The 10,789-nt window shown below is 40.8% G+C and overlaps 2 protein-coding genes across 2 annotated transcripts; both read left to right on the top strand.

Moving 5' to 3' along the window:
• The first annotated feature begins 544 nt into the window (after window positions 1-544).
• Window positions 545-3,835, top strand: adora2aa (adenosine A2a receptor a). Its single transcript, XM_062417494.1, has 2 exons — window positions 545-882; window positions 2,693-3,835. The coding sequence occupies exons 1-2, from the start codon at window positions 545-547 to the stop codon at window positions 3,720-3,722; spliced, it is 1,368 nt and encodes a 455-aa protein (XP_062273478.1). The 3' UTR covers window positions 3,723-3,835.
• Window positions 3,836-7,518: 3,683 nt separating this feature from the next.
• Window positions 7,519-9,280, top strand: LOC133978768 (uncharacterized protein C22orf15). The gene is made up of 5 exons (XM_062417081.1): window positions 7,519-7,590; window positions 7,793-7,879; window positions 8,405-8,527; window positions 8,904-8,978; window positions 9,132-9,280. Exons 1-5 carry the CDS (start codon window positions 7,566-7,568, stop codon window positions 9,278-9,280), a joined length of 459 nt encoding a protein of 152 aa, XP_062273065.1. The 5' UTR covers window positions 7,519-7,565.
• The last annotated feature ends 1,509 nt before the right edge of the window (window positions 9,281-10,789 follow it).

Here is a 10,789-nt window from a genome sequence, read left to right as displayed (position 1 = left end):
GACAGAAATTGGGAAATTTATTTTTAGAAACACACCAGCATGTTTGTCCTTTAACACTTCTGACTCACTTCGAAGCGTATCTGATGCAAGTGAGTGGGTGTTGAAATTCACTTCCTTTATGGTAAAAAAACATTTCCCCTTTTTCACTTCTGCACCTCTTTATCTACAGCGACATAATGTTCCAGTGAGGCGCATTGTTGGCATCATCTCAGCCCCTCGAGAAGTTTCGTGGGAAAAAGACGCTGAGGGGAAGGACCTGAGGGGAAAGGATAGCAGAGGGTCTTCACGAGGAGAGAATGGATGCGACTGTGTCCTGTGTGTGGAGTTTTGCAGCCATGACGACAGCCCCGTCTGCGGTTGAGTGAAAACCTTTTTCGATCAGCTGCGCGAGCCGAGCAGATGTGAGGGAGCTGCCGTGGCTGCTTGGTGTGCCAGGTGGATGTTTCTGGAGGTGTCAAGGGTGAAGAAGCTGCCAGGCTGCAGCTATGGTCGTTGAGGCGAGGTTTCCTCCCTCTTTATCAGTGACCTTACCGTTTGTCTCACCATGCCGGACAACCCCACCGCCTCCACCCTCTACATCGTCCTGGAGCTGCTGATCGCCGTGTTCTCCGTGCTGGGTAATGTGCTGGTCTGCTGGGCCGTGTGCCTCAACAGCAACCTGCAGAGCATCACCAACTTCTTCGTGGTGTCACTGGCGGTGGCTGACATCGCCGTGGGAGTCCTCGCCATTCCCTTCTCCATCGTCATTAGCACGGGCTTCTGCTCCAACTTCTATGGCTGCCTGTTCATCGCCTGTTTCGTGCTGGTTCTCACCCAGAGCTCCATCTTCAGCCTGCTGGCCATCGCTATAGACCGCTACATTGCAATCAAGATACCACTCAGGTCAGTGGCCCAGAGGACGAAACTCCGAGGGGATTCATGTCAGTTACAAGTGTATCCGTGCACTTGTTATGTAGTTAGAGACACCTTCTGTACCACTTCAGACATCATTTATAAAGAAATCACAAGTGGCTTAATGGTTGATAAGCTTTACAGAGCAGCTGTTAATGAGAACTATGTTTGGTCTGACAGGTTTTGATTTGAATGGTTGGACCATTTGACCACTTAATTGATCCAAAATGTTCACTGTTGATTTAAAAGCTTTTATTAATGATGTAATATGATGATAATGATTACCAACATGTATAGGTTAACACCACTCAATGAAATATTCACAATGTGGCAACCCAAACATTGCTCTTAGTAATAACTGAGCTAATAACTGATCTATAAAAAATTAATAAATGATTTATGAACAATTAATAAGACAATTTGTAACATATAAAACCTTTATAAAGGTGGACACGTAAATTGACGAGGAAAGAAAAAGAAAAAATCATTACCTAAAATTTTATTATTTAATATTCTTAAAAAAGAAAAGGGTGCATTTAACCCCTTCATGCATGAACTATGATAACCTCAGTCAGAATGTTTTCCCTAAGTGTTTTTATTCCTTTTTAGGTATGAAGAAAATATTTGTAATTACATTATAATGACATAAATCAACTGATTTACAACCCAAAAAGCTACTGCAGATGAAATGGTTGGGATGATGCACTAGTGTCCACTGTAGTGGCTGAAGTGCAAGTATGCCATAACCATGCATAAGAAAGCCGCTTTTGAATAGCCGTCTACTGTAGTGACCACTATTTGTGAAAGGGTTAAAATATATCATAATTTGTTGTCTTTTTTGTCATCTTTCTTTCTCCTAGTTTAGTTTATAATGTGTCTGTGGTCCCAGACATTGTAGGTCTCACAATAAAGCTTCATATTTCATTCCTATCTCTGAGTAAATATGTGACATTTGAACCAGAGTCTTGGCTAAATAAATGTGTCCAGAAATGATTTTCTCCCACAAGGCCAAGTCTCCCTGGAGCAATCAAATGAATTTTGCTCTTAATTGCTTATACAGACTGTGTAACCATCTTGTAACCCCCTGTGTAATCGTAATTTATTACTTTGCTATAAAAACACTGTGCATGTCATGACTGTTTATGGTGCACATCAGCTTAGATTTCGCATTCAAATTTGCGGCATGTTTGCAGATATTTAACCTGTAATCCTAATGTCATGCTGACCAACAGTGATGCTGTACTGTAGCTCTTGCCGTGACCTCATCATGTATGCTTGGCGTCATGTTGAGCTCAGCAATCTCGAACGCACAGTTTTCACATAGCCTCCCCCTCCTCTGCTGAATATATGTGAGGATTCCTCCACGTTGTTGTTTTGCATCCCTGTTAGATGCAAATAGGGGGGGGGGGGGTTGTGTTGTTTTTGCAGCACTAACCTTTGCACTTTAACATCTCAAGAATGTGATAGAAACTAGCCAAATGTCTCAGCTGCTCTCCCACACTGTGCTACAAGCGCACTCAAAATAGACTCTTCCTTTGAGGAGTCTTCAAGAACTTTTTTTTTTTTTTTTTAATCCTTTTCTGTTTTAGTTCCGGGATGAGAAGCGCTTCCACAGAACAATCAATAATACAAAGGGACCTCATATACTGTATACAAAGTATTTAGAGTGTACAGTGTTTTTATTAAACGTGAGATAATTGATGAAAGCTTTAGTCCAAACCTCTAAATCTGAGTTCTGAACTAAAACAAGACCTGTCACACAGAGCTAAATGCTGGATTTTTGTATTGTCTCCCTCTGCAGGTACAACAGCTTGGTGACAGGCCAGCGGGCACAAGGCATCATCGCCATCTGCTGGGTTTTATCCATCATCATCGGCCTGACCCCCATGATGGGCTGGCACAATGTGTCCGACAAGATGACCGAGAGCGACATAAACAGCACCTGCCCGAGCGGCCTGATGAAGTGCCTGTTTGAGGAGGTGGTGGTCATGGAGTACATGGTGTACTTCAACTTTTTTGCATGTGTGCTGATTCCCCTGCTGCTGATGCTGGCCATCTACCTGTGTATCTTCATGGCTGCTTGCCACCAGCTCAAGCTGATCGAGGTGAAGGCGATTCATGGAGAGAAGTCGCGCTCCACGCTACAGAAAGAGATCCAGGCTGCCAAGTCTCTGGCCATCATAGTGGGACTGTTCGCTGTGTGCTGGCTGCCTTTACACATCATCAACTGCTTCACCCTCTTCTGCCCTCAGTGTGATCGTCCTCCGCTCTGGATCATGTATGTTGCCATTATCCTCTCCCACGCCAACTCGGTGATCAACCCCTTCATCTACGCCTACCGCATCAGGGAGTTCAGACAAACCTTCCGTAGGATAATCCGGCGCCACATCCTGGGCCGGAAAGAGCGGTTTGACAGTGGCAGCAGAAGGCAAACGTCCACTCGCACCAGCACCGCAGACTCCATCAGACTCAAGTCGAACGACCTCAGCTTCACCGAGCACAGCAGCAGCAGTAGCTGTGAAAGCTCCTACCGCGTCCCAACTCACATCTCTTCTGTAGGAGGAGGTCTGATGGCGGTGTCCCATCCCCCTCTGTCAGTTGTCATCTCCCACTGTCCTAAGATGGGGCAATGCCCACTGCAAGCTCTAACACAGACTCAGATCCCCCTGGGTCATCATTTACAGTACGTGGAGCAGCAGCATGACTGTGCAGGACCAGAAGTGGTGGAGGAAAGAGACAACAAAGAAAACCTAAGCTCACACCAGGTCACATCTCTGTTCAGCAAGAAAAACAAGCAGAGCTGCTGTAGTGAGCAGGCAAAGGTGTCCTGACACACACACAGAGGGAGATCATTCATTAATATTCAGGAGCCTCACAGTGAGATATCAGCATCCGCACAGCGGCAGCTCTCGAAGGATTGTGACCTGTCCTGACCTGCGATGGAAACGAAAGCACTGTACACAGACAATGGACAAAACACATCATGAAGATTATTTAAAACTACCTGCCACATGAAACTGTGTCCACTATTTAAGCAAAATGGCGTTTTAATTTAAACCAGACTAAGAGTTCAAAACCACTGCTAGGGGCCCTCAGAGGTTGTGCTGCTCCTCAACACCCCACATGACCAATAGTGGTTTGAATCAATTGAGGAACAATCCAGCTGAACTTTAAACCTACCAAAGCTCATCTAGTATGATAGAGGGGGAGGTGCACTTCTCGCTCTCAGAACAAATTCAGATGGGAGTCCCTCTCAACTGCAGGCTGAAAGAACACATGTCACTGACCAAGTACATTTCATCCTGCTTTTTCTGCTCTGACTGCACCTCTGGCTAAGCTGGCCGAGGAAGAGAACTTAAATTAATTAAATTATTGATTAATATTATTTGCTCCTTAGATTGTCTAAATTTTCAGGGATATGGACATAAATGCTCTCTGATGGATTTCACTTTGCATCATTAATATGGATCATGGACAGAGAGTGATTTCTTAAAGGGGACATATTATGCCTTTTGTGTTATGCTTTTTCTGTTATTTATATACTGATGTAGGATATCTATATTAAACATGGTAAAAATGTCAGAACTTGAGGTTAAACGTGTGTAGAAGTTGACTTGCTCCCTGCAAGTCAAAAACCAGGTCTCTGAATGCTCCGTTTTCAAAGTTTTTTTTCTACCTTGGTAACAAGCTGACATCAGCTTGTCACACATGCTCATAAACAGCAGTTTGTTCTGTAGCCTAGGTCGCTAATGTTGATCCATCTGTTGTTTCGGATCGGATTTGGACTCGAATAGTACAGATGTATTTGAGAATTTGACATTTTGAGTAAAGAACAAGAAAAAGTTGTGAAATCCCACTACTATAGTTTGTTTCAAACAGGGAGTGAAATGAGGGGTTGCGTAAAGAGCCAGTATAAAACAGCCTAAATAAGGAATTCAATTGTGAAACTCTAACTGTAAATCCTGCAAAGAGATTCCAGCAGAACCCCAGATTGAAAACATGTAAATGAGCACATGTCCCTTTTAAGTAGTATTGCACCATCACTTGTTCCTCTTGCTTTCACCATTTTTTAAATTCACTCCACCCTACTTAAAAAAATCCATGCTCATTTGGGAAAAGTTAAACTGCTCTCATTTTTCACCCTTTCCCTTTTCTTCCTATTGTCATGTAGCAGAAATTCACGTACGTTCCAAAAGAAATGAATGAAGGCGGATTTTTTCTAGATGGACTTAAAAACAAGGGCAGTTCATTCACCAGTGACTAATTGATTCATGTTAATGTCAACATCAATGTAATGTTTCAAGTTCTTAAAGGTGAAGGCCCCACATCTGGTAATATAATGCTGAACTGTATTTCCTGTTTGCTCAGTGCGACTTGATTTTGCGCTTATTTAAGTTAAATTCATGTAAATTCTGAGATGGTTTGATCAATGATGGTTAATGATATAAAAAGGATCGTGAATGATTATGTTGAAAACGTAAATCAAACTCACGGATGAAGTCTTGTTTATGCCCAGAGCAGCTATTGCCTTCTGTGTTCACACAAGCAGGCTAACACCGACTCCTGTCTTTAAATAAATGCTTTTACATTTTTAAAGTGTGTGTACTGTGTTTACACGGCTCTGTGGCGCTTTTAAACGGCCACAAAATGTTCCCAGTAATTATTCAGTAGCTGTAGGAACAGCTCCAGGCTTCCTATTGGCTTTTCACCAGGCAGGGTCATGTTTCATATCAGATCTGGAAAGCTGTAGAAAGTCTGAGATCTGGTTTGCTCATTCTGGGAAATGGTTAGTTAAGCAGTCAAACTATCTTTGGATCTCTTTATTTTCCCAGCTTTTATCTCTATTCCCTGATGAGTTCAGGTTACAGGACTCAGGGCCCACTTCTTTTTGAAAGGCTTCCCAGGGGTCTTCATTGCTTTTTAAAGATTCACCACAGAGACCTCCCGAGTCCTTGTGGTCCGCTGCTATTCTGCGTGGCAGCATCTTGTCTCCTCAGCTGGGTCATATCACGGTTAGGGTTCAAAATATTAGGCTATACAACAGAACTAAACATGTTTCTTTATAGCTGCTTGGCTTGTAAGGCCCTAGTGATGGCACTGTCAGTCTGTGGTCGGTCCACCTCTTCATCGTCAAGAAGGATTGTGAGGAAATTTGCTACAGACATTCACGATTCCCAGAGAACAAAGCCTGGCATTGCCGATCCCCTGAACCTAGCACCATCATTTTTATTTTCACGGAAAATATAATGATTTGACAACTACTGAATTGCTATGAAATATGTTGCTATGAAGCAAAAGGAAATCACGACGGGCCAGAGGATCAATGCTAATGACTTTGTAGACCCACCGGCATTTCTTTAAGCGCCACCTTGAGGTTGGCATTTGTGGTTTTGAGTCTCAAAAAAATGATGAATGGATTGCACTGAAATTTAGTACAGACCTTTATGTTACCCTCTGGATTAACTGAACTAAACTGAATAACTTTAGTTCAGGGGTGGTCCTTTAACTATGAAACTAGTACCATCATCAGGTCAAATATTTTTGTCCTATTTTTTAACCATATTGATCAAATACCTGTGAAACTAATGACATTCTCTTTGCCAATACTGCACTGCTAATGAGCAAATGTTAGCATACTAAAATGCTAAGTGTTATGTTAGCATTGACATTGTGAGCGTGTTAGCATGCTGATGTAGCATTTATCTCAAAACACTGCTGTGAACAGTCTGTAGAGCTGCTAGCATGGCTGTAAAATGGTCTTGCTAAGGAGTTTAGCAAGGGTTTGGTGAATACAAAGGTTAAATGGAGAATGAATGTTGGTTATTCACAGTGGCCATAAATATGGCTCCAAATGAAATGCTAATGTTGCTCTCTGGCTGCAAGACGTGTTTTATAGGTCACTTTTTGCTAGCACGTTAGCTCAGGTTGTGTACAAGCGCCACGTAGACTGGTTTAGCTGTTAATTTAGCACTACTAGAGAGATAATAATTACAGTTTCTGAAATAGGTTCTGTAGTGGGGACTGTTTTTCTAGCTTAGGTCTATTAAATGTTGATGTCTGGGACTGCCTCAGACCCCCTTCAGCCTCAGAATCAGGATTTAAATTGCATTTAAACGCTCTCTCAGGTATTGCAGTAACAGCGCTAGGCCCAGTTATTCAACTCGTTAGTTCCAATCTGTGGCGGGAAACAATAAGACCTGCTTTTTTTCAGACTTGCCATCAGTGTCCAACAAGTAGCTATAAAGTCCAGAGTGCCAGTCTGTCTGTGTGTAGAGACTCCATGGATACAAGTAACAGCAATCCCTTGTCTCCATGTTTAAAAGGGTCCGTGCCTTGTAAAGGAGATGAAGAGGAAGATGCTAAAGGAGGATGTGTGTGCATGTGTGTGTGTGTGTGTGTGTGTGTGTGTGTGTGTGTGTGTGTGCGTGTGCGTGCATGCGTGCGTGTGTGTGTGTTTGTCTAGCTACATTATGCAGACCAGTTCATACAGCCTCTCCCTCAGAGCTGTAGACCACAACACAGATTTAACAGCCCTCCATTGTTGCACTGTGCTCTGTCCAAGTCTGTTACTCCCTGGGCTCCCTCTGGTATAAACAGATGCTTTAACTACTGGTAGTTACAGTAGAGGAGCTGAAACTGCAGGAAGAACCACTAGTTTGACATCAGAAGGAAAAATGTTTGTCACTGTCCTGTTTGGAGGTTAGTAAAGTTCCCATAGGTATATTTTACACTCAGTGTACGCTCTTGATGTGGAATACCTGGTATGTAAAGTTTGATGATTTTATGTAAGATACACAGTTGTAAAATGTTCAAGATTGTTGCGTAATGTACCGATTTTTTTCTTTAAGAGATTATAATTATAACAGTGAACTGGTTTGTTTTATGGATGTTTTGTTGACAGACAACAAAATGGAAATGTTCAATCTCAACTGTAAACTGATAAACTTCATCCACAATTTAAAGGAGAGGTGCGGCCTGGATTTTAAAGGTACATTTACTATAATGTTGTGAAGAAATGTGGATTTCTTTGCAGAAACCAAGGAATGTGTAAACTAGTGGCAATTGATCCCCTTATTTCCCTGAGGATCAATAGTGAGTATAATAATGAATAACGTTACCTAAAACATAAATGTATGGAAAGAGATAGAGAAAAAGAAAAATATACTTTAAGATTGAACTCTTACATAAAATATTGCGAATAAGGGTTAGGGTTAGCTTCTGTAGCATGATTTTTTCCCCCCAGGCAAGGATGTAATAGTTTCTGACAAATCTGAGAGCTTTTTGGAAACTCAGACTAAAAACACAGCCTATTTCCCAAAATAGCCTCCAAATCCTCACTCTCATCGCACCCACAGACAATGTCTAGAAATAAAAAGATTAAAAAAATAATAACACAATTCTGAGAGAGAGTACAGAAAAAATATTTGCTGCTTCATCAGGATTTGGTTGGTTGATTGGAAAGAAGGAAAAAAAAAAGGACACAACCATGATAGTAATCATAGTTTACCTGCAGAGTGTGTGGAGCTGATGGACAGCAGTGGGAAAGTGATGAACTTGGAGGCAAAGCAGCACAGTGTGGATGCAGCCAGCAGCCTGCTGGTAGAGAGACAGTACTATGTCCTCCTACGAGTCTGCCGTGAGTCCTACTCCACCCATCGGCACAACTTCACAGGAAATAATGTCCAGATTAAAAACACATCTTGTTCAATATTTCTCACCTGAACAGTTTGATTCCGAGTTTAGACATCTAACATTCTAATCATGCTAAATAAAGTCTACCAAGTATCTAAAGTAAGTGTATGACGGACCCAAATCATAACCTTTTTGCACAATTAAAATATTGGTGACTAGATGTAAAATAATGAATTATTCATTAATTAATGTTCTCTGGTAACCTATATGTGCATGTGTATAATATTTACATTTTTGGAGGATATAGTGATTCCAACTGCTCATAAATGTTTAAGCAGTTTTATTGCACAAGTAAAGTTCACTACTTTACTTATCTTCAGGACATGATGATACTGGAGATCGGAAATATGTGTCTCTCCTTAACAACTTCAGCCAGAGTCATCCTGAGTTAACAGGTAACTATGACCAACAGCAGAGGAATAATGAATGACTCAAAGGAGCAACAGATTTGAAATGGCTCTCTGAGGCCACCTGTTGGTCAAACATTTGTCTACAATTTAAAAAAAATATCACAAATATTTCCATGTTTGTCAATGGTTGTGTTGCAGAGCTGCTATGGAAACTGTTAAACCCCAACAAGGAGAGAGACAGAAAGATGAATTCTCTGAGGAGAGGACGTACACAGAGGAGCAGTCCTGCCCGCCAAACCAGGAGCAAAAACCTCTCTGGAAGTAGCAAGAACCCCACAGTGAAGTAGTTTATGTACCAGTCATGTCAGATTTTTAGAAAACCTGAAACAAAACTACGGACTGATGTAGACTCCAAACAATACAGTATTTGAAAAATGAAATTCTTTAAATGTACACTTTTCTTTGGTAAATTAAAAATAAAACAACATCTTTAGAAATCTAACAATGAGGAATGAATGCATTAGTAAGGAGAAGCCCCCTGAACTCACCAGCTCCAGCACAGCCCACTAATAATGCACTGCCAGAGAATAGGATCATACATTTGTTTATATCTATTTATGGACATATTCTCTCGTGGATATGAGATACTGGAGCAAAAGCCTGAACCTCAAAATAAAAGTGCATGCACTAGCATATAGTGACAAGGCTGCAAAGGCCGCCACATGACTTCATGTCCTCAGCAGCAGCTACATGACCTTGTATGGTGTTAGTTTATAGGCAGAGCACTTATGTTGCATTTGTATTAATTGGCATCATTTTTGTGAACTGATTGAGGAGTTTGTTTAACTGCAAAATGTAAAACTGTTACAGTGCTATAAATCATTGTTTATGGTCATATTTCACCTTAACTGTGTGAGTTATTCTTTGTAAACACATTTAAAAGGAGCCCATGTGTTTTTTTGAATGTTTTAGCTGATTATAATTACATGGCCTTTAACTATTTTTCAAAGTTTGCTATTTTACTTGGAAATGGTGATTTTCATAATGATTTTCCCCTACCCTTGAAGAACTGATTTATATTCATTTCAGTATTAAAAATCACTTGAATCAGGCTTGTTTTTGGTAATCTCTCATAAATGCAGTACTGCAGCTATAGTTTAATATAGTGGTCCCCCAACTAGGGGTGGGGCCCCTCCAAAGGGTCAGCTGATAAATGTGAGGGGTGGTGAGATGATTAATGGGAGAGGAAAGAAGAAAAAACTAAGTTCTGATACACAAATGTGTTTTCAGTTTTTGGACTTTTTCTCTAATCTTTGATTCTTGCTGAAATATTGGATCATTTGAACATTTATCGAAATGAAACCATGTGAGAAGTTTAGAGGGAAAAATCATTATTTGGTGGAGCTGTTAACAACTCATATACATCTGAAATGTGAGCCTGACTACACACTGCTTTTTGATTTCATCTTTAACAATGTGTTGTATTTTATAAAGCTTGTTATATTATCCATTGTGTCAAATCTGCATCTGAAAAGTAACTAAAGCTGTCAAATAAATGTAGTGGAGTAGAAAGTACAAATTCCAACATATTTTGGAAGTATATAGTTGCATAGAATTGACATGAAGTATCTCAACAGTACTTGAGTAAATATACTAAGTTACTTTCCAGAAACTGAAAGTAATAAATCTATTACTTTCAGTTTCTGGTTGAAATATGTAGAAACGGGTTATGGGTGAAAAGGGTAAAAGTTGTGAATAAATGGTTAAAATAGCTGAAAGTAACACATGGTTTAATCAGTAGACTACTGGGTGTAATTTAACAGGAATCATGAGTGGATGGGCGTAAACCTGTTTGG

This window comes from Scomber scombrus, chromosome 4 (genome assembly GCF_963691925.1).
Source record: "Scomber scombrus chromosome 4, fScoSco1.1, whole genome shotgun sequence".
NCBI classification, from domain to species: domain Eukaryota; kingdom Metazoa; phylum Chordata; class Actinopteri; order Scombriformes; family Scombridae; genus Scomber; species Scomber scombrus.
Note: the sequence above shows the minus strand (reverse complement) of the source record. Positions and strands in the feature narration are given on the sequence as shown.